This window comes from Gymnoscopelus microlampas (assembly GCF_963454915.1).
Source record: "Gymnoscopelus microlampas genome assembly, chromosome: 16".
Lineage (NCBI taxonomy): Eukaryota > Metazoa > Chordata > Actinopteri > Myctophiformes > Myctophidae > Gymnoscopelus > Gymnoscopelus microlampas.
In genome coordinates, this window is record NC_139953.1 from 24610523 (window position 1) to 24635083 (window position 24561).

A 24561-nucleotide genomic window follows, 5' to 3' on the forward strand; every position below is an offset into this window, starting at 1 on the left:
TGTTAGCTTCGGAGGCTACACGTTACAAACCCTTGCTGCTAAATCACCGCTCTCTCTCCTCCAACGGAAACAAAACAAGACAGATTTCGGGGCTTTGACTGTGCAGCAACAAGCATAGATAGACCCTAAACACGACAGCGTGTCAGTGAGTATCTCGTATTAGACGCACAAATCGAACAGCTACAGTACGTTTTTGCAGATCAGTTATTTAGAACATGATTGCCTTGGTGTGTGTGTGTGTGTGCGTGTGTGTGTGTTTCCCCTTTTGTTTAGCGGTGTAGGCCCCTGTGTTTGGGACCTGGAGAGGGGCCATGTTGTTTTAGACACACAGTGTTTGCTTGATGTTTTTAAGCTCGTGGTTTGTGTTATACTTGGTCTCGCTTCGACAAAAATCACACAATGTTCAGCCGAAAGAGGTGTCTATCAGCGTCACGTCGACACTTTGTTCACCTTAAAACGTGTGCTTTTGGGCGAAAACGTGTCATGTTTTTGTCGAGCGACCCGAGTATATACATTTAAAAAGACTGTAACTTAGCAACAGAGCCTGTCTTTTTGCTAACTAGTTATGGTGTCTTTGTTTGTTTGCTAGCTGACTGGTTAGTTCACATGTTCAGCCAATGAAACGGAGCGCAGTTGGACATTCATTCACAGCAAGCAGGTCTGTGATGATGTCTCACTGGTCATAATAAACATGAAAGAATAAAGAGGCCTGCTAACTGCTTTACATTACACCTGGCTATGGCTAACCGTGCCCTATATACGTGAATCCGGCCAACTTGGTTAACAACAACAAATGACTTGAGCGAAAAGCAAACAACGCTGGTTATTTATGTCCAAACGTAACATGTAGTTAAAGTGACCACAATGTTAACTGTAATAGGAAGAATGCGGACCTGCTAAAAGGAGCTAACGCGTTAGCTAGCCAGCTAGCATGTTTAGGGCTGGAACGCGTCCATTTGCAGGAACAGGGCAAAAACAATGATCACACGACAAATGTCTGCACACGAGTCCCAAGCTCTGGTAGGATTTATAAGCTAAATTTCTGGCCGACAGAAGGATCATCGATCATTACTTTAAAGGTTTCATCAGTTAAATGTAGGCTAATATCATTTGAGGCATCACCATCATTGACAGCCACTTGTTTTTGTCTTCGCTACTCGCGTAACCACAGCTCACACTGCTAGCGTTGCAGCGATCAAAATAGCACCTAATCACACCAATCAGGAATATTATTTATTTAAAAAAAAATTGGGACACCAGGACCATGTCAACGACGGTGCTAAAAATAAGGGGTTCGTGGAACGGGTTGAATGTCCCGGGGATTAGTCAGATCCCGTCAAGGAAAGGGTTTCACCGATGAACGGTGTTCATTTAACTGTTGACATTGTACAACCTGACCGATTTTACGTTCCCAGCTAAATTTGCATGAGGGATTTTGCTGTCACTGGAAACATTCTATGCAATCTAACAAATCAATAAGTATTAGAGATCTTAAAAAACATGGCAAGGCTAAAAGAGATGAAAAGGAGAAAATTGGGCCTGATATATAGTTGTAGTATAGTAATGGGAACGCTTCCCAAATGTGTCATTTCTTATCTGACATTAAAAAAAATACCATAATGCTTTAACCACTTATGCCCTGTTTTCAAATTGAAAAACATAGCTGATGGCCAAACTCATGAGTGATGTTGCAAGCTTGTAGATCTGCTATTTTCTTTGTGACAATTTTCGCCTATATAATGACATGGCCAGAAAAGGGATGGCAAGTTCAAAGTTCATGAGGCCAAATCTATTGTCTACATTTAAAAATGAATCAGCTAAACCTCTTTGTCTGTTTCATATAGGCTTTCCCGTGGAATGAGCGTTCCATGCAGCATCCTAGGTATGAATGACGTGGGCTGGCAGGAGACAAGAGGTGGGATGCTGCATGCAAATGGTGCTCCTGAGACCGGGGGTGTCCGAGTACATGGAGGAGGACCTCTAGCTACAGTTGGGGGAGCTGGACAAGCCCCTGGAGGACCACATTTACAGGGTATGGACAGGGGCGTCAACTCTACCCCAGGAACCCCACAGCCTCCACTGAGTGGGCGATCTCAGGATGATGCCACAGTGGGGTACTTCTTTCAGAGGCAACCAGGGGAACAACTTGGAGGATGTGTACCCAGCAAGCATCGCTGGCCAACTGGAGATGGCAATCACGTTGATCAGGTACAAATATTTGTTAAAAAAATTGACAGCTGACTAACAATTTATTGCAGGCCAGATGGAAGGATTGCTATTTATTTCAAGATACATCAAGTGTGGGATCCAATGAGAAATGCAGCTATACAAAATATTATGAATATATATCATATATAGATCCTATCTATTTATTATTATTATTATGTTAAGCCCATTGTAAATAGAATGGCGCACATTACTTTAAAGGTAGGGTAAGTGATTTACTTTGGTTAAAATAAGTGTTAAATAGTTCAGTAAAAGGAGTCTCCCATGTCTCCAGCTCTTAAACAGAAAATGCATTTTCAGTGCTCTCTCCTGATTGGCTTAAATGTTGTCACCTACCTGAAAATGTACTATATTCTGTTTACTAAAGAGCTGGAGAGACCCCTGCTCTGTAGCAATCATTACTATCAGAATATAATACTTTAACCTTTTTTAACAAAAAAAAAAGCAAAAAATATCACTTACCCTACCTTTTGTAATTGATTTAAAATGTGAAATTTAACATCAGTGTAATCTTTCATTTTCATTGTTTGTGACTTGACATCTTGGTTAGAAAATGTGCATATACTGTAATTTAAAGCTTCTTGATTTTGATTTAAATACCCACATACTCGTCCAATAGGTGTACAGTATAATGGTCTTGGTGCTCTGTTAGTTTAGATTTGTTTCACCCCATAGTTTGGGAGATGGGATGTTTTTGATTAACTCAATATAACAGTCTTATTCGTAGGCCAGTATGGTACTAGCCTACTAATAGGACTGTTTTATGGAATTGTCTTTCAGGGGACAACCATGGTCTTTTCACCATCCATTATTGGCACTTCAGTTGCAATTTCTAGATGAAATGACTCCAATTTCTTATTGTAGCACTGGATGTGGGTAACGACTGGCACCAAAACCATTTAGTGCTCTGTTTCCAAGCCCTAATAGTTGTTTACAAACACCACATAGAGGCTTATACATTATCAACTTTGACATTTTTTTCATTGTTATATGGGAGCAAAATATTATTTGCCTAGCAGGAGCTTCTCCTTGGTCATCCCGAGCAGGAGAGCTGTCTGTGGGGGGAGAAAAACACAGTCGGTGTGTGTCTTTGATTGTAACGGTCAAGACATAAACCATGTAGTTTGGTCAGTCTTGACTAATTTCACGCATACAACTGCTAGTTTAAAAATCTTCATTAAAATGTTATAATGTATCATATGTTTACAGTAATTGACGGCATGCGAGAATATGCGAACACGTAATTTGTGACCAAAATCACATGAATGAATCATGTGAAATATCTTTGCTTCCTGTGTAAATGCACCTTGAGAGCTATGGCTATTGGGTTCACCCCACACACATGCAGCAGACCAAATGTGTATAGGCGTATAGGCGGCCGTGGCTCGCGAGGGAGAGTCACCGCTGTTGTTCGATCCCTGACCCCTCCTGGCTTTTGGTCGAAGTGAGCTTGAGCAAGACAATAAACCCCTAATTGCTCCATGAGCACCGCTAGGTGGCTGCCCACTGCTCATAATAGTTAATGGTTCAAATGCAGAGAACGATTTTCCCCACGGGAATCAATAGACCGTTAAGCCTTATGCTTAGTGGAAACCCAAGTTGATTCATTATGTAACCAACGTTCATTTAGATACTGTACTATGTAGAGCCTGCCAACCTAAGAATTCTTGACTGATGTCACACCTGGCATCATTGTGATCAGCTCATTTTCATTGATTTCAAGCTTCTTCCCCAGCTACTTTTCCCCCACCCCTCCATATGAGACCTTTGTACCTTTGTTCAGCCAAGCCCCTATATGCTAACCCACTCCCCCAGTCCCACTGTGTATACAGTCAACCTGATAAAAAGAATAGAAGCTGTCTTGTGTCTCTGTTTTACAGAGGTTGTGAGCCTATATAGCGCTAGTCATCAATCACACAAAAGGCCGTGGCTTGGCTGATAACCTGATATGAGCGGATGATGACAATAGGCCAGTGAAGATGGTGCATTGCTTATTTATGCTCTCCAGTACATTGTAATTGTGGTGCAAACTAAAATCACTGTGAGTTCCTTTATTGGGATTTGTGCTCAGCATATTTTTTGTGGTCTTAATTAGTTGGTGTCCCTTTTTTGCATCACAGATAAGCCGCATTAGCTTTACTGAAAGAACAGCATGTAAGATTTGACTTGTATTTTGTTTTTGTTGGCCATTGGTAGACTGATTAGTATGAACATCACTGTCGTGTCGAACGTGCCGGTTCTAAATGTTTGAAATAATGTAATCTGGTGTCAGGTGATGAACAGCCAACTTCTGTACATCTTACACATAATTCTATTTGTGATATACTATATCAAAGGTATAAAATTGTGCTGTTCTCCTTGGCAGGGCACCAGAGTTGACAAACCTTTTAGTTTGTTCAGGTTGCACTTGTGCACAACGTTTTCATATTGGTGCACCAGCATATAATTTAGGTGCACCCACACATAGACACTCCGACAGATCTGCTAAATGTAAGGTGCACTGGTGCAACCAATGAATGTTTTTTGGATGCATGCGTGTCCAAAATGGGTGCACTCAGGAGCCCTGCCTTGAGTTGAATTTACTGCCTAAAATCTTACCATTAACTCATAATGTCTTTGAACAACTCTTGAAAGAGGCAGAGAATAGAAGACAATTATTTTAAAGGTGCTGCAAGTGACATTTTTAGGTTGTTCAAAAGTTCTGTTCTGTTTGTTCAGTAACAGGGGTCTCCCTGTCTGTCCAGTTCTTTGGTAAACGGAAAATACATTTTCAGGTGGGTCACCAATTTCATCCAGTCAGGAGAGAGAACCCATTTATCAGCTTTAATTTGATAGTGATCCAGTTCTGAATTTGTCTACTCATTTATGTGTTTAATCACGTCCAATTTCACTTGTTTATCCTGTATCGAGTATGAGTTTTAGTCTCTCCTGATTGGATGAATTTGTTATCCTGCCTGAAAATGAATTTTCTGTTTACCAAAGAGCTTGGAGAGACCCCTGTTTCTGAACAAATGCTCTATAGCAATGATTACTATCAGAATTAGAGTTATTTAACACATATAAAAATCCCCACCTAAATAAACATTTCACTGGAATTTCTTTACTGAATTGTGCTAACTTTTATTTTTCATGAATGTCCTTCTGATGGTCAAAATTCTAATGTGGGTGATCAATCCCTTATTCTCATTAGTTTATCTGTACATCTTTTATCATTTAACTCTGTGTCCATTTGGTTACATTTGTACACCCTCTGAGTTAAATTAACAATCCTCAGTGTGCATTTATCATTTCTAACTCGGTATCCAATTGGTTACATTTGTACACCCTCTTAGTTAAATTAAAAATGATGGGGGCGTCCGCTGGCCTAGCGGTCCAGGCGCATACCACATGCTGGTAATCCAGCTTGACAGCGCGTCGCAGGTTCGACTCCCGATCCTGACGACCTTTGCTGTATGTCATCCCCCCATCTTTCTCCCCATTTCCTGTCAGCCTACTATCCTATCAATAAATCTTATCTGTCTATCTCTTAGATTTCGATGGTGTTAATAAAATGAACCTGTGAGTTAATATAGCTTTCCCCTACGCTGATCTCAGGTCCGTACAGTGGATGAGATGAACTACGACTTTCAAGCTCTTGCTTTGGAGTCCAGAGGCATGGGAGAGGTAAGGGCTTTTAGTGTGTGTATGTGTATACATATATATATATATATATATATTTCTAATTATTTTTAACTCATTCAGTCCCAATTAAATTAAAAAAAATAATTGTGTTCTGTGCCAGCGATTTTTCGTTTTTCGTACTTTTTTCAAGTAGTCACAGTAGTCACAGAATATTTATCTCCAGTATGATCGATCCCCTGATGGTTGCTAATCATAGCGGGTAAAAAAAAAAGTACACAGGAGCCGAGATGCAGCCTTTTTAAGTAATAAGTTAACCAAGAAGTGAATGGAGCAGCAAATCTTCGGATCACGATATCTTGGGTTCTGAACGTAAAAAAAATAAAAAATAAAAATCATGTTTCAGTAGGCTGAATTTGATATGGATTGTTGTGCTCCATAGTTAAGGTTAGACATTCTTATTTCAGGCGGGGTTTCACACTGTATTTAATATATGTAAACATATTTGCACTCCAGTGATCATTTATTTAAACCTATCCTTTAACATCTGCAGCACTAGGATAATGCTGCACTAGATAATCATAAGGATGATGATTTGTATTCTTCTTTTTATAGCTTCTGCCAGCAAAGAAGCTCTGGGATTCTGATGAATTGGCCAAGGATGGAAGGAAAGGGATGCTTCTTGGAGAAGAGTGGAGGGACAATGCTTGGGGAACATCCCGTGAGTGTCTCTTGTGTTTGTGTACGATTGGAGATCTCTGCCTACCGATATGTCTTGTGACCTTCTAAATTCAATGTTGTGGTTAGAACGGTAGGGAAACGGCCGCAGACAAACCAACGCCTGCTTGGTCCCATTGTCCCAATTAGGGATGTGGGCAGATATGCAGATAAACGGTTCTGCCCCTACTAAACGTTAACTAAATAAAATGTGATTATTCTATTAAAGCTGCACTATGTAACTTTCCTCTTCTACCCCGGATGTGAACCCGTTTTCCTGCGCAAGTCCTGAATGTGTTTTTACCATTGAGCTAATAGAGCCTGCCTGCTTGCTTAGGGGATAAATTGACCATCTTGACCATCAGATACTGAAATTTGTCAGATCCTGTGTCGAGGTGAGGCATGACCTTTGACACAATCTAAACGTCTCAATAGAAGAGCAGGGAGACAAAATACAACCCTGTGACTGCAATGCCATTACATTCACACTGAAGGCTGGATAGCAGTTAAGGGAGAATCTCATTTATATTGTTCGTACGCCCAGCGGGTCCCAAAATCCAAGCTAAAGGCCACGCTGTACAGGTGTATCGGGGCTCCAGACTAACTTTTTAGTTGCACTGGTGCACATTTTCATATAGGTGCTCCAGCATTTCATTTACACACAGATTGACAGACCTGCATTGGAGTGACCAATGAAAATAGTTTGTTGCACTGGACTGATATTTGGGTGCAGGTGCGCCCAAAATGAGCCCTATGTTTTCGTTGTCATTGTTTTCAGTTTTTTTCCCCCCCACATCTTGTCTATATGTTGCCCTGTTCTGCCTGTGAATTGAGGAAAGGCTCAAAGCACGCACTTTTCGGATGGGACGATACTCTTTTTGTGTGTCCATACTCTCAGCCGCTGTTAAGGATCGCGGAGGTCTTTTTAATGTGGCTGCAGTATAGCAAAGCATCAAACTGGACCAATTTCAGCAGGTGAAACTTGCACAACTTGCTCATAGCGATCTCAGAATGGACTCAATATTTCCTTTTTATTTTTGTGTTCAATAAGTGAGAGGTACACACAATCACCCTCACCACTGCTTGATGACTGTTTTGTTTCATTCTGCAAAATTTTCCGTAATGAATAGAATATACGCATCAGAGTCGGTGTGCAAGGTGCAACGATTTACGGATTAAGTAAACGCACACAAAAATACACACTGCAGTTGGCTTCAGTAAGATCCTTAACATGATTTTACTGTGTAGATTGGAGTCCTAGACAAAGAAAAAAGAAATCCTATCAAATGGGGGTCCATGGCCTAATGCATATTGAACTGGGGGTTCTTGAAATCAAAAGGGTTGAGAATAATTTATCATTTTAATGCCTTCAATGGACTTGTTTGTTTTGGTCATGTAGAAAGTGGCTGCTAGTTGCAGCTTGACGCGCTCACTGGAAGTGGGAACCCCTCACTCACTGTTTGACTGCTTTTTCTTTTGAGGTGGTTGAAAAGTTTCGCAGCAAGTTTGAAGTTTCTGAATACTGCACGACACAGAGCCATTTGGCTCTTACAGTATTCTTTGTCATACTAGGAGCCAGTGGGAAGGGCAGCCAGCACTAAGCAGTCTTGTTCTTGTTGGCACCAGTATAGCCATACTGAAGCATTACTTTATTCCAGAGTTATTACTGTGGTTTGACCACATTATAAACAATAGCCTTTGTGTTGCTGAGACGTGTATATGTGCATATGCTATAACTTAATAACCCCTCCACCAAATTGTCATTCAGATCATTCAGTGTCCCAGCCAATCATGGTGCAGCGGCGACCAGGCCAGAGTTTCCACGGGAACGGAGATGCAAACTCTGTTCTGTCACCTCGCTCTGAAGGAGGAGGACTGGGAGTGAGCATGGTGGAGTATGTCCTCAGCTCCTCTCCTGGAGACAAAATGGATGGCCGCTACAGGAATGGTGGTTACGTAAGTTTCTCTTTCCCAGGACACATCATAGTGCAGACCGTTAATCTTGGTTTGTAGCGGTAGTCTGAAACATGCATTCTTTGCTCACAGGGTGGAGGTGATGCTGACCCAGATGGTAGAGAAAAGGGTGACACCCAAGAGAAGGTGTCCCCTTTTGAGGAGGACAAAAGCCAAGAGATGAAGGTGGGAGAGGAAAGCGATGCTTCTAAAGCGAACGGAAGAGGCCTGCTCAATGGCATGGACAGAGACTGCAAAGACTTTAAGTACGTTGTCTTTTTAGCAAATCTTTACTCGTACAATCATTAAATTCTGCATTATTATTGGTAATATTATATAAATTGATATAAAGACTTTGGTAGAAATAGAAAAACCATAACAATGAGGAATGTTAGACTAATAAAAAGTAGGCTACATGCCATTAAGAGAACAGAGTATGTGCTGCAAATTAACCAGAAGATGTCTAAATATTTATAATTAACTGTGTATAGCCGTGTGGTCACATTTCCCATGGACAGACGGTGGCAGAGATCTATAATACATTTATAAAACATGAGAGATCGTGCTTGACAACCCTTCCTTGCTCCTCCAGTCCAACCCCTGGAAGTCGCCAAGCTTCCCCCACTGAGGCTGTAGAGAGAATGGGCCCCAGCCAAGCTGGTTTAGAGATGATGGGCCAGCACCACCCACACCCACACCCCCACCCCCATGCCCACCAACACCCCCACCCCCATGCCCTCCAGCAACAAAATCCTGCCCAGAATAAGGCCCCTACTGAAGACTTTCAGAACCAGGAGGCCCAGAACATGGGGGGTATGGAGCAACAAGCTGGCGTCGAGTCCCTGCAGTTTGACTATGCTGGAAACCAGATCCAGGTGGACTCCTCTGGGACCCCTGTGGGCCTGTTTGACTACAACTCCCAGCAGCAGGTTTGTTGAATTTTAACATCTATAAGGGTCCTTAATGCATTGGTTCTCAAAGTGGGGTCCAGGGACCCCCAGGGGTCCTTGAGGGAGTTCCAGGGGGTCCCCAGCTAAATGATGGATAGTTAGGAACCAAATGGACCCTTATGGGTCTGTAACTCTGAGAGTGTACAAATGGAACCAAATGGACCCTAACGGTTCCATTTGTACACTCTCAGAGTTAAATTGGCATAGATTTTACAATATAAATTGTGGTCCAAGGGATAAAATGCCATTAAATGGGGGTCTGTAGCCCTGATGCATGTCAAACTGGGGGTCCTTGAAATTAAAATGGTTGAGAATCACTGCTAGAGCCGTAAAAAAATCTTCTCTTAGCGGGGTCCGCGGGCTAATAAGTGTCAATTTGGGGGTCCTTGACATGAAAAAGTTTGAGAACCACTGCCTTAATGGATGTGTGTTCAGTCTGTTCACCTAACATAAATGATCTTCTTTTTTCCTTGCAGTTGTTCCAGAGATCAAATCATCTGACTGTTCAACAGCTCACTGCTGCCCAGCAACAACAATATGCGCTCGCCGCAGCCCAGCAGCAGCACCTTGGTATGTTTCCATGTATGGCTATGATGGTTAGGTTTGTGTGTGTAATTTCGATACAATTTGCTTTGTAGGAATCAAGTTGAATAGTGGGCAGCATACATTTACTGTCAATATGTAAACTTTGAACTGGTATTTGATGGTCATTCTTCTATTACCCAGCTGGCCTTGCTCCTGCATTTGTGCCAAACCCTTACATCATCAATGCTGCCCCACCTGGAACCGACCCCTACACTGCTGCTGGGTTAGCAGCAGCAGCTACACTTGCAGGTTAGCTCACACCATTGCGTTCAGGCTTTAACGGTGCTGTAAGGGATATTTTCTTTAATAAAACAAGTGTTAAATAGCTCTGTATTCCGATTTTAATCATTGTCAGTGTTCAATATCAGGGGTCTCCCCATCCACCAAGCTCTTAAGTAAGCAGAAAATACATTTTCAGGTCGGGATATCAAGTTCATCCAATCAGAATGGAGAACTCCATACGGGATACAGGAAAAACACGTGAAATCCGATGTGATGAAACAAACAAGTAGACAAAATTGGAACTGGAACACAAGCTGATAAATGATCCTTGTGGGGTTCGCTCTCCTGATTTGATTACATTTTTAACCCACCTGAACATTTGTTTTCGTTTACTAAAGATGGGAGACTCCTGTTACTGAACAAAGCACTCTACATGATTACTATTTTTAATGTATTTTAGCGAGTCAAATATGTATAACTTAATCTGTTCCCTAAGGGCCTACAGTGGTTCCACCGCAGTACTATGGTGTTCCCTGGGGTGTGTACCCGGCCAACCTCTTCCAGCAGCAGGCTGCAGCTAATGCCAATCACTCAGCTAATCAACAAGCATCCAATCAGGGACCAGGACCTGGCCAACAGCAGGTAGATGTTATAGTTATTTGTACGTTTTCTTTTCATGAACGCTAACCTAACACTATCAGATGATCGGAGATCTCCCCCTAACTATCATCTAGGGACTATTAAATACAAGGTAGTTGCTAGAATGGCCACCAACAAAGCAATGTCTACTTCTTTGGATGCATCCGCCCCAATAGGAAGGGACATCATAAGGTCTTTGGATCGGTTGTTTCGACCCAGTTTCAACGATGAAAGCTGGGAGATTGTCCTTTGTCTCTAGTTGAGCAAAGCATTTGAGAATGTGAGTCAACAATAGCTGGCCTTCTTGGGTTTGATATTCACGCCAAGTGGCAGACAACACCAGTTAATCCATTGCAAATGCCACAGGACTGCTTTGAATTTAGAAGGTTTTCCAGCTCATTGATACACTGGATTTTAGTGGCATTTTTAAGTAGATTCATTAACATTAAATCGTCTTCTCAAATCCCAACTCAGATATTTTGTCCATACAAGAACATTCAGATTGGTCCGCTGAAGTGTTGTAATAAATAAATATAAAAAAAAACATTAAATATTGTGCCAGCCAGTGTCATAAATAACCTTGCATTTCTTTCCAGGTGATGCGCACAGGAAACAACCAACGCCCCCTTACACCTGGTCAGAGTCAGCAGAGTCAGCAGGAGTCCCTAGCAGCAGCAGCTGCTGCTAACCCAGCCTTGGCTTACGCAGGCATGTCAGGTCAGTTCACTATATTCCAACAGGGAAGCCATCAAGTACACTGAGCATCACTGCATTAACTATTTAGGCAGTTTTGGTTTAATCTAAATGCAACAAAAACACCCCAGCTATACTATTCCGGTAATCTTTATTTATTGTGCAGCACAGTTCCATTCAAGAACGAGGCTGAAACAGACTTTTCATATCGTTGCTGGCGGGTGGAAAACGTGTATGTCCAAAACCCTTACTTTTCAGAAAATGAGAAAAAACTCATGTTCCAATGGATCCAATATATTTATTGTTTAGTCATAAGCTAAGCTATTGTCAATAACCTTTCATTGGTTCAATATCTTCTCTACTTTAATTGAAGCCAGGCCCCAGCAGCCCGTATGTGTGCGGACTGTCAACTTGTGGCACAGCAGTCTTTTCTACCATTACATAATTCTCTACTCATAATCAATAAATGTTTGCCATCTCTCCCACATTTAGCCCTGTAAACGGCGCGCATGCGCAAACCGGTTTTCATTTAGCCACGAGGCGATATACTCACGCCTTCTACTGCGCGTGCGCCGGACTCTCACGGCGCACAGAACGAACACCACTCAGCCATAGTAGCTGTCGCTCGCATGTACTTCAGGACAGTCTTATTGAAACACTTCTTTTAATGACTTTTTATCTCTCGCTCGCTGCCAGTGCGGATGGTGTGTTAAAGGTGTTTTCTTCTCATTTGGGCCAAAAAAAAAGGGTGGGTTTGAAAAGTATTGGAATTGGTCCATTGTTTACTTCTGTGCATTCCACTTTACGACGGGGCAAGCCAGTAATTCAAATCAAATTTATATTCCTTTATTTGTCTGAAACATTATTCCATTGGGCACATCTATCGCTCTGAGTCTCTGACTTGCCATGGGAGTTGAGTTGTGCTGCTGGAAGGGAGCGGGGGTTCTTAAGCCGTGTCAACATCCTGTCAGCTGTACACCACTAGAAAAGAAAAAAGAGTGGTACTATTAATAAAAAAAAATACGAATGGACAGATGTTTCTCTGGTTATGTAATTTCCCTGGGCAATGATTACTGAAAGGAAGTTCACAAACGTTGGAACTTTCAGGACAGCTGTGTTAATTGTTTACTGAATGAAACCATCGCAATCAGGTGTACTTTCAGCAAGGCTTTGTTTTTGTGAACGCTTGTGGAAAAATTAAGAATCAAAAGTTTATTTGTCACTACAAGCACAAGCAGCAAAATACTAGTGTGGCAAGGTCTGCAAGACTGTGATAACACCACAACAAGAAATACGCTATAATGCTGGATATCATGAGAAAAAAGCAAAAAAAAGCAAAGGAAAATAAGATAATATAATGGAAAAAACCTCTTTGAGATTAAATGGTAAAGATAATTAGTGTTTGGCACGAAACACCACAGCCACTAAATATGATAAAAGTAACCAGTGTTTATTACAAGTGCTTGTGGCAAATATTGTTCTTGAACACGACTCAGGTTACAGTATCCACTAACTTCTCTCTCATATCTTCCTAGGTTATCAGGTGTTGGCCCCTGCAGCGTACTATGACCAGAATGGAACTCTTGTGATGGGCCCCGGGGCCCGAACAGGTCTGGGTGGACCTGTCCGACTGGTTCAAACCCCACTCCTCATCAACCCTGCTGCAGCACAGGCTGGTGAGTGTGCTAGCTTACCTCACAATGTAGATATTCTGTGGGTTGATGTCTCCCATACATTTTATTGTGACCAGATATACAACTTGCACTGAATTAAAATCTCTTTCCAATAGGCTCTGTGCCTAACTGTAGTCCCCGGTTCCCAAAACTTGGCATGCCCGTTTCCTGTTTAAGGTCATTTTCCAATAGCTTCGTTTTATTGGCTCTGCAGCCGATTTGAGCTGTCAACACATGAAGATGTCAGGTTCAAATCTTCAAACGAAGCTATTGGAACAGGTTTGCCACCTTTTGGTAAACCCGGGGCTACAGTTATACACAGAGCCGATGGCATCTTGTATTATATGTGATTATACCTACTAGGGGTGTGCCGATACACTAATTTCACGAAACGATACGATACGATATTTGGCTCACAACTTCGATACGATTTCGATACGATACGATACGCACTTTTTTTATTATGAAAATATATGGAGGAGAAAAAAAGAAAATGCAAACAAATAATTCTGTTTTTGCATTATTCAGACATGCAAACTTGTAGCTTTTTAGCTACAATAGCCGTTTTGAATCCAAATAGTATGACACCTGACCCGAAAAAAAAACATGTTGTCACTCTTTTCACTTCGGGGCCGTTTGCATGCCTGATTATTATGATTGTAAAAAAAAAAAATTTTTTTTTTTTTTTTTTTTTTTTTTTTAAACGATTTTTTTTTTTTCCAAAACGATACATATCGTCGCGAAAACGTATCGCGATATATCGCGGGACGATATATCGGCACACCCCTAATACCTACAGATGATGCATCTTGAAATTCCAATCAGCCAAACCTTAAAATGAATCAAGAGTCGGTCTAATAACAGTGTGGCTTCACTGTGCTTGGGCAAAAGCTCAATATTTGGAACATTATGAACATACTGTAAATAGCCCCTATTACATATGCAGACAAATGCTTAAAACTCTCGGGCAAACTACCTATCTAATATGAATTTCTACAGTAATGAACGTATGCTTTTAGTGACCATTACACAACTGTGCATTCACTCCCTATTTGTCAATTACTCTGTGCTGTACTGGACCACATTTTACCAGGCCAAGGTTTAACCACAGCTTTGCCTCCAACCACCTCTCTTCTTTCTCACCCTCACCGTCCCTCTGCTAGCGGCCGCAGCGTCGGCGTCTGGCTCTGGAAACAACATGTCAGGGCCAGCCAATGGGCTGTATCGCTCCATGCAGCAGCAGCAGCAACAACAGCAGCAGCAGCAGCAGCAACAGCAGCAGCAGTCCAACAGTGGCATGCCCTCTAGCTCGTTCTACGGCTCAGGGTCAGTCCCCGCCACCTCCCAGAGCAGCTCCCTGTTCTCCCACACCTCTGCAGCCCCGCCACCCAGCTCCTCTCTGGGCTTCAGCACCACCGGGGGCTCCCTTGGCGTTGGTCTTGGCTCAGCTCTCGGGGGCTTTGGCTCCTCGGGTTAGTGGTTAAACATCATTTTTGCTTTCACAAATCGGTTGTTTTGAAAATGTAAAGCTCTTTCTGGGCCATTGTATTCAGGAATTTGAACACACTGTTTCTGTTCTCCAAGTGTAATAATCCAGTCATACCTTGGTTAAGCCAATATAGACATTATGGAAATGGCTTTTTTGAATTTTTGCATTAACGCAAATCATGTATATGCGTTACTTATTGGCATGTACTAATTATTTTCATTAATTAATGAGGGCATTTGTGTGCATTCTGAATGCAGTCTATGGGAAGATGGCTGTTTTACTTTGTCCAATCAGTTTGCGTAAAACTTGTCCCCCTCTTTTTTCCCTTGCAGTATCCAGCTCCACCAGTAGCAGTGTATCTCGCAGGGATTCCCTGTTGGCCAGTTCTGATCTGTACAAGCGAGGTGGCAGCAGTTTAACTCCCATTGGTCAGCCTTTTTACAACAGCCTGGGCTACTCTTCCTCCCCCAGCCCCATTGGCCTGACACCAGGCCATTCCCCACTCACCCCCCCACCTTCCCTGCCTTCCTCACATGGGTCCTCCTCTAGCCTTCACCTAGGTAAGATGGCCTCCTGTTATTCATGGGGATATTATTATACCTGGCATACATAATCATATGAAGTCTTGATTTGTTCTACGCTCACATCAGCAAGACTTGTCATTGTCTTTTTCACAGCTTCAGCCATAATATAGGAATACAAAATGGCTCATTTACCATTTTTACATTTCACATTTCACGTGTGTACAATTTCTCCATAGTCATTAAAATGTTTCCTAACATTCCTGATTTCATTTAGTCAGTGTTGGCTAAACATTGTTCATTTATAAGTCATGGACATTTGAATTTAAATCAATCTTTGCTCCAAGGACTATTAGGCTATACTTTCCAAATATACGCTTTAAGTTCATTAAAATGCAATGATAACATGACTTTAAAAAATAATAATGGAATAACATTTAGTTTGTTGGATTTTGGATTTCCTATAAAGTTAGGGAGCTATTTGCATGTGTATCTAGGAAGGGTACACACAAAAGTGACACATTTCAAGTATGGTAATTGTCAATAAATAATAATCTTTATTGATCTGAACATTTTAAGCCTACAGAGAAAAAAAAGCAATTTTGGTCTTAGGACATCTCCCAGCAGAATGTCCGGTTGCTAAATTTCTCTTGTCAATACTAGGTGGCCTGACGAACGGCAGCGGGCGCTACATCTCTGCAGCCCCAGGAGCAGAGGCCAAGTACCGCAGCGCTGGCAGTACGTCCAGCCTGTTCAACTCCAGTAGCCAGCTGTTTCCTCCATCTCGCCCACGCTACAGCCGCTCTGACGTTATGCCCTCCGGTCGTAGCCGCCTGCTGGAAGATTTCCGTAACAACCGCTTCCCCAACCTCCAGCTCCGCGACCTGCCGGGACACATGGTGGAGTTCTCTCAGGACCAGCATGGATCCAGGTTGGTGGAAGACGCACCTTCTGCACACGCTGTCAAACTCAAATGGATTTATTTTGTGTTTTATGTTGTTGCGTATCTTGCCATGTTTACCTATTTTTGTTGTTATATCAGATTTCAAGATGAATGTAGTCAAATCTAGATATTACTTTCAGTTTTTTGGAGGTAAGCTGTTTCAAATATGTCTTATCTTTAAAAAGATGGCATAGTAAGAGAGACAGGAAATGTAATAGCATCATATATGGGGCTGAGAGGTGAAGGACATGCAACAAAAGATCAGCAGCTAGAACCAAACTGGGTATGTTGCCATTTTTATGGTCAACATACTATTCAGTTTAATTACAAACCAAATGTAACTTTGGTTTGCTACTGGGAGCATGAATCTCCCCATATCTAGAGCAGTCTTCAGCGCAAGGCATTATTAATGAATTCTCATTTGATCTCTATACTGTTGTGCTCTTATCTTTTTCTGCTAGGTTTATCCAACAGAAGCTGGAGAGAGCTACCCCGGCTGAGAGGCAGATGGTGTTTGGAGAGATTCTACAGGCAGCGTACCAGCTGATGACAGATGTGTTTGGGAATTACGTAATCCAGAAGTTCTTTGAGGTTAGAAGTTCTAGATCAGAGCCTAGTTTGCATTAATCGTTTAGGTTTTTCTCTTTAAGATTTCACCTTAGGTGTTGATTTCCCCTTACTTCATCGTCATTATAATTAAGGATGTTGCAAGAAACATCTGAAATAAAGTAATATGTTGATATAAATATGATTCAAAAGTATCATCTAGTCTGAAGCAATACACTCGATGTTGTGTCCCACAGTTTGGGAGTGCTGATCAGAAGCTGGCCTTAGCGACACGTATCCGTGGACACGTCCTGCCCTTAGCTCTGCAGATGTACGGTTGTCGGGTGATCCAGAAAGCCCTGGAGTCCATCTCTTCTGACCAGCAGGTAATTGTAAGTGAGCTTTCACTTCCTTTTGTTTTCCAAAATGTATAATAACCGGTTTATCTTTAAAGGGACACATGTTTGCGCGCCTCAAACTGAGAATTCTGTGCATCATTATATCAAAAATATGTGTTGTGTTGCATTTCTGAGGTAAAGGGCTGACACTAAGGGTTGCCCTTGGCAAGTAAAAATAATATTGCCCAAACGGGCAAGTGGGTTTTTCGTTTTTAGGTACTGGCCAGCAACCTTCTTTTGTTCGCTATTTACACAATCTAAGATATATCTTCCCATAAGCTGAGCAACGTGAGCGAGCAAGCGAGAAAGTTATTTAAAGGCATAACCTTTGTTTCAAATCAGATAAGATAACCCTAACCTATTTTTATTATTTTTAATTTCCCTGGAAAAAAAGTAATCTCCACTTGTACTCTAACTAACATCTTTGTCTCGTTTTTATTCTTTGACAAAAGTGTAAATATATTTTGTCATCGTTTTTGTCATAACTTACTTTTCATTTAGTTTGTGTGTCATTCTCATCAGTGAAAATAGGTCATTGATAAACAATTGTCGTAGTTCGTCATACAGTGCGTTTATAGCCAAATTTATAGTAAGACTGTGTTGCTTACCAAAAAGAGAAAATAAACGACTATGAACATGTAATTGTTATCATTACTGTATCATGTGACTGCTGGTACACACTGTTGTTTACTGTCTACTGACAGTATCTACTGAATTGGACACTGCACAATGTTTAATGTATTGACAGACAGTATAGCCTACATTGTGTTTAAGCAATATTACAGCGTGTGCTTTACTGTCATTATTGGCTGGACAGTGTGGTCAGGGCCTATATCAACCAATACAATACGCTAAAAACTTTGATTCTGTGAATGTGAAAACTACAACCTTTACTTACTGTTTTTTGGATACTACCTTTGGTGGCTGCAACACTGTCTTCACCGTGTTATCGCAAAATACCGATCTGCATAAAGGCTGAAACAGACGGGGCATTTTTGTCTGTATGAATTGTATTCCCTTTTAATACCATTTTTCTTCCACCTTTACTTTCCTGCTGAAACTATGCAATCCTAATATACAAGCAACAATCCTCACACCTCATTTCCATTTCAGAGTGACATTGTCCGTGAGCTGGACGGCCATGTGCTCAAGTGTGTGAAGGACCAGAACGGAAACCACGTTGTGCAGAAGTGCATAGAGTGTGTCCAGCCTCAGGCCCTACAATTCATTATCGATGCCTTCCAGGGACAGGTGGGGACCTCGTTATGATTGACGCTTAATATGTAATCTTAATAGCTAGTCTTTCCAGTCCAGGCAAAGCTGTCATCAGTTTAAAAAAACAAAATAGTCTAGTTTATTACACTGTTTAAGTAGTGGGTGTCATTCAACTTGTTGTATGTTTATTTTTTTCACATTCTTTCCTAGGTGTTTGTACTCTCAACCCACCCTTACGGCTGCAGGGTAATCCAGAGGATTTTGGAGCATTGCACCCAGGAGCAGACGCTGCCCATCCTCGAGGAACTGCATCAGCACTCTGAACAGCTTGGCCAGGTAAGCATGTGCTTTGCTCGTGTCTGCTCTCATCTCCAGGCCCCCAAAACCACAAATGCCATGTAGCACTCATGTCTCCCCAGACGTGATTGGACCATATGTAAGTTATGCTTGTCTTGTCTATGTGCATGTCTCCATGTCTCCTTTTTTGTTTTGGCATTTCATGGTGTTTTTTTTAGCGTGTCATTGTTTGCTGTGTAGTATGTGGTCTGCTAGATTAAATGTGTAAGGATAATTTAAAGATGTAATTTTACTGCCAACTGTCATGACAATTGACCTATGACTTGACTATTGAAACATCCAACCCCCTCCTCCCCCCCCCCCCCCCCCCCCACCTATTCCATCTAGAAATATCAAGGCGTATCATTGGAGATGACACCCAAAACATATTATACAGTGTCCAGCGATGCACTGTTCAAGGTCAGAGCAATTTGCCTCCCTCTTCGCGGATGTCCCCGTCTCTTTTCCCCCTTTCTCCTTCCTGTATCACTTCCTGTCTGTCTGTCCTAACCCGTAGCAACGTCTCCAGGTCCCCCAGGTCTTGCAGGGCCTATAACTCACCGCAAAAGCCATCCTTTCCTCCTCCTCTCCTCGCCGTCTCCTCCCTCTTCCCACTCTTTCCCTTCTTGCTTTGCCTTAAAAAAACAAAATAAAACAAAAACAATGAGGCTGCCTCTTCCCACAGACTATTGACACCGCACTCGCTTTGCAGCTCTCCAACAACCCTTACGTTTTGGGCCTAAAGTGTCTCCTGATCAATCTGTTTTGCTTTCATCCTTGTAACTGTTGCTGTACATGCTAGCAAGAAGCACTCCAAGAGTGCGTTTCATACATTAGAGCTCTACAAACGCTGCTCTCATTTGTTTAACCTTGAGTGCTCTTGATGTGAAGTCAAGAGGCACCTGAATAAAAGTGTAGACATTTTCTAGGCATTTCCATCAAAGCAGATTGACAGGAAATTGATTACAAGGCAAATCATTCACATTGGTCCAAAGGGAACACAACTATGCTTACACAGAAAATGTAAATGTTTCTAAGATACTGTGTATTTCAATTCAAGAGTATTATTGTATATTACTTGGACAGGTGAGTTTCATTTTTGTTCCATTGGAGTTTTTTTGTGTCTGTACCGCTACACTGCTTCAGGCGTAAGTTCTTCACTAAAATCACACCCATACAGTAACTGTCAATCACCCATTTCTGAAGGGGCAAAGATGCTACTGGTTGTGTTTGCCTAGTTGGCAACATAAGCCGGACCAGCAGCAGCAGCATCTGTTTTGTCTGGCCTTCTGCAGTGATGATGTAATGATATTAGGTGTTACATCTACATGCGAGGGTATCGTGCACACATACTTTTGTCACTTTAGCAATGCATGATGATTTCACATCAATTGGGACCGATGGGGTGGGTAGTAGTGCATGAACAGCAATGAGACAAAGGGGTGTCACGTTAGTTCTCTCCGTAGTACATGAGAGACACACACCTAAATCACTGATGATGCCTCATGTCTGATGCCTCTCTGTCACCTCCTGCAGGATCAGTACGGCAATTACGTAATCCAGCATGTGTTGGAGCACGGCAGACCAGAGGACAAAAGCAAGATTGTTGCGGAGGTTCGCGGGAAGGTTCTTGTCTTGAGCCAGCACAAATTTGCAAGGTATGCCAAGTTCTAACCGGGTAATGCACCTCCCACTACCATGTAGTACATTTCTTAAGTGTAGTATTTACCAGGCAGGTTCACGAAAACCTCCCCTCTGGTGGGCCTATTTTTCCACAAAGAATTGTGCAATTTACATCATCAGTTGTAAGCATAGCAAATTCTTACATGTGACGGAGAGGAAACTAATTTATAGTAGTGTTTACAAAAGAATACTCAAATAATGACCATACCTAAAAAAATAAAATAAAAAAAACCTGTGATGTGACAATAAACCTGATTCTGATACACCCCCTAGCGCCTACAACCTGAAGCTTAATAATCAACTTGTTGTATGTTTAATGGAACTCCCTTCTCTGTCTCTGTCAACCTCAGTAATGTGGTTGAGAAATGCGTGATCCACTCTTCGCGTGCGGAGAGGGCCCTGCTGATAGATGAGGTTTGCTGTCAGAAAGATGGCCCCCATAGCGCCCTGTACACTATGATGAAGGACCAGTATGCCAACTATGTTGTCCAGAGGATGATTGACATGGCAGAACCCGCTCAGCGCAAAATCATCATGCACAAGGTTAGTGTGCGGTTTATTACAGACGTGTGTGTGTATCAAGATGTTGACACATCCGATTAATCTAAAATAGATAATGGTGTTGATAAAATGTTTAATGCAGTCCATTGTCTCTTTTGGAATAAATGAAGTGAAGGGGGGGGGGGGGGGGGGGGTGAAGAGGAAAGTAAATGGGTACTCTTGAATCAAAAACCTTGCATGCGTTTGCTGCATTTCATTTGGACAAAGCACCAGATTTTATAGCTCTTTGTTTATACTACGTAGGTTGTTGCGTGTCAAGAAAGAATAGATATTCAAGGCAAGCAAAGAACGCAACGCGATGCAGTCTGTTAACTTGATCTACTCTGCATCGCATAGAAATTACATCATCAAATCCTAACTGACATCAAATTTGATCAGTCTTTAAGTTAAGAAATAAAAAGCAATACCGTTCTGTTAATTTAATTTAAATGAACATCCAATTGAATGAAAACTTTCCATGAAAGAAAAGTTAATTTAAATAATTTTTGCTATCAATTATTGTTCTTAGAAAGAAAATCTGTATTGGCCAGTCAGACTTTAAATATAAAAATAAAACAAAAATCGGAATATTCAAACGGGTGCATTTCTTGCAGGGCTGTGTTTGAATTCTAGTCATGTTTTTCATTTCCCTCTTGTCTGGATGTTGGACTCTGTGAAATTAGTCTTATTGACTTTTGATGAGGTAAAACGAGAATGACTTTGAACTTAACTTTGCTCTCTCTTCCTTTTCAGATTCGGCCTCATATCGCCACCTTACGCAAGTACACCTATGGGAAGCACATTCTGGCCAAGCTAGAAAAGTACTACATGAAGAGTGGATCTGATCTGGGTCCAATCGGCGGCCCCACAAATGGTCTCATGTAGTCCTCCTGGCTCCCCCTAAACAATTCCACATTTGGAGCCCTCCTTCATAATCCCCCCCTCTTTTGCCCCGTTTTCTGTAAGAGACGCTCCCTTAGCCATAGGGGTTAACCATAACACCCTCTGTTGTCCCATTTTTGGGGAATTACCAAAAAAGATGATTAAAATTTTCACCTAAGAATGCTGTGACGTCTGACCCCTGCCACTGTGTGTCCCCTGGTGCAGTTCCCCTTGCGTGGTCACCAGAGGACACACAGCCCCGCAGGCCGTGTTTCCTGGGTAAAGCACAAACCCATTGTTTATTATGTAATTGATGTATCTGACTGGTTTTCATATTATCTTGTACATTTAGTTTTTTACCTTGTAAATTCTCTGTAGAAAAATTATACACATTTGCTGAAATTTGCAATTCTTACAATTACACCAGCAAGTGACTTTATATGGCCAAACTGAGTGATCCTTTTAAGAAAAATGATTTCCACTTGTTTTTGTACCCAGACTTGTATCAGCTATTCTAACTAAAAGCCAGGCATTTGAATATTTGACCTTTATGTTAACCCATGCACAGTCAGTGTGGTGCCCATGCCAAAGCAGCTGATTGGTTCATTTTGAATAGCACTATATAGTATGGCTAGATAGAAGCTCCTCATCTGTCTACTCGGATGATTACTGTGTCTTGTATCAATGATTTAGGCATCCCTACACAGTAAATTTTTACACTTTCAGAGTTAAATTAACACTCCGGATTTTACTGTGTAGGTCCTCAAGACCTGTTTGTGTGCTTGGCGTCACAGAGCTGTGCTTTCGTTTTGGGTAGTGTCGTCCAATGATGGCTTTTTGTTGCCTTTTTCTCTTTTTAAATCCTCTCCCCTTTACTCTGCCCTTAACCACCCTGTTGACTAGCAGCCAGTAGTTTGCGTGATTTAACAATTTGAATAATGTCGGTACTGAGCAGTACAGATTGACAGCAATGTTTCCACTGAGCCTCAACATGGCTGTCTTAATCTAAATCCAGCGGCCGCTCTGGGCTTATGCCAGGTAAAGGGCAACCATCAATAGAACTCTTTGTAGCAGAGCATGAGGTTTGGTTGTATAGCAGGTGTGTAACCTGGTGTAATCTTAAAAAGAAATGACCGTAGTGGGGGCTTCTCGGGGGGAGGGTAGTGGGTGGGAGTGGGGAATGCATTGGCATGCTGTGGCAGGTTTTTTAAAACTTGGAATGATTTTTTTCTTTATCATGTTTTGTGCAACATCTTACCTGTCTTGTAGTTTTGAGATGAACACTGCCCTAGAAAATGGTATCTTTATGTACTGAATATCATCTCTTGCATAGAAGTAGTTTAGCAATGTATAGCATCTTTATGTACAAGTAAATTGTTGCTTTTGGGTACGGGGCTTGCAGAAGTGATGGTATCCCCACCGCCTGTATGTGCAGAGTAGCAGGATATAGTGGTGGAGAAGTGGTGCTTATCCCAGGTTTGTACATCCGAATGAAAAAAGTGGAAGAAAGGGATGTTGCAGGAATCTCTTCTGGTTCTGTGATTTTTTTTTTTTATTATTATCCCCCCCCCCCCCCCCCCTTTAGATTGGGTATGCAAGTGTGTCGGTGGAGGCTGGTGGGGCTATCAAAAGCTATACAATTCACCTGTAATGCTAGTAGTGATGGCTTTTTTTTTGCTTCATATGAATAATTGTAGAATACATGTAGTATATGTGCAGTTAATAAGTGTAAGTTTATTAGTTTAAATGAAATGTCTAGTTGTGGTGTTTTGACAGGCCTTGCTAAATTTGTAGTGATGCTTTTATTTCGTCTGTACAGTTGTACATTTGTAAACGTTGACGCTGTAAATGGGATGTCTTTTACACTTTGGGGCGGGGAGTGGGGGGGGGAGAAAAATAAGGCAAATGTGCATTTTGATGTGTGTATATTCATCACTCCTTCCCCCTGAATATAATGTATACAGTTTATTTGATCAAGCATTTTAAAAAAAGAACTTTTTATGGCTTCACAATCTGGCATGATTTTTGTTTTTAATCTGTAATGGGGAAAGGCCAGCCCTCTATTTGTACTGGAGCTGTAACATCCTCTGTTTATAGTCTTTATTATGTGTGACAGTTTAAAAGAAAAAAAGAAAAGGAAAAATCCACCAATGCTCTGTACTTAAAATGAGGCTGCATTTCAGTCCTCTGCTACCATGGAATCTTCACAGGATATGACGAGAATTATTTTTGTACAGAAGAGCGCTGTATTTTGAAACAGCTGCTACCTTGTAAGCAAAAGCAATGTAAAATATTGTCAATTATATAAATATGAACATATGAGTTTTGTCACACTGTCAAAGTCATGTACATTTTCAGGTGGCCTTATGTACATTTCCAGATGTTAGATGAAGAAAAAGAACTCATTTTTGGAAGCAGAATTGTGACTATGTATGATTAAACTGTTCTTCTAACATTTTATGAGTGTGCTGTGCTTTCTTTTAAACCTGTGCATATGGTGAAGTTGTCTGGGTACTCCGATCCCTATGCCACAATTTTTGTTACACTAGAGTTGAAAGTTAGTTGGCATTTAAATGAATACATCGAAATGTAAATAAAATGTGATGGAACTACTACACTGGTAAAATGAACAGTTGAAGGTCCTTTCTTTTATAGGATTTTGATTAGATAAAAATGCTTTGATATATTTTTCTTGAGGTATTAACAACCTAACCTATGCATGATTGTTATGA

The 24561-nt window shown here is 41.5% G+C and overlaps 1 protein-coding gene across 3 annotated transcripts; it reads left to right on the top strand.

The window, feature by feature from the left end:
• On the top strand, window positions 1–24284 carry pum2 (pumilio RNA-binding family member 2). Of its 3 annotated transcripts, none has more exons than XM_084083070.1 (23): window positions 1–145; window positions 1845–2208; window positions 5821–5889; window positions 6460–6565; window positions 8330–8517; window positions 8608–8780; window positions 9107–9443; window positions 9941–10034; window positions 10191–10298; window positions 10768–10913; window positions 11507–11627; window positions 13139–13279; window positions 14440–14748; window positions 15098–15325; window positions 15950–16217; window positions 16691–16820; window positions 17033–17167; window positions 18287–18424; window positions 18599–18724; window positions 19073–19144; window positions 20261–20382; window positions 20758–20950; window positions 21701–24284. In XM_084083070.1, exons 2-23 carry the CDS (start codon window positions 1858–1860, stop codon window positions 21830–21832), a joined length of 3687 nt encoding a protein of 1228 aa, XP_083939196.1. In that variant the 5' UTR covers window positions 1–145; window positions 1845–1857; the 3' UTR covers window positions 21833–24284. The 3 variants fall into 3 exon arrangements, with proteins under 3 accessions (XP_083939196.1, XP_083939197.1, XP_083939198.1); XM_084083071.1 differs by having other exon boundaries at window positions 17033–17161; XM_084083072.1 differs by having other exon boundaries at window positions 10777–10913.
• The last annotated feature ends 277 nt before the right edge of the window (window positions 24285–24561 follow it).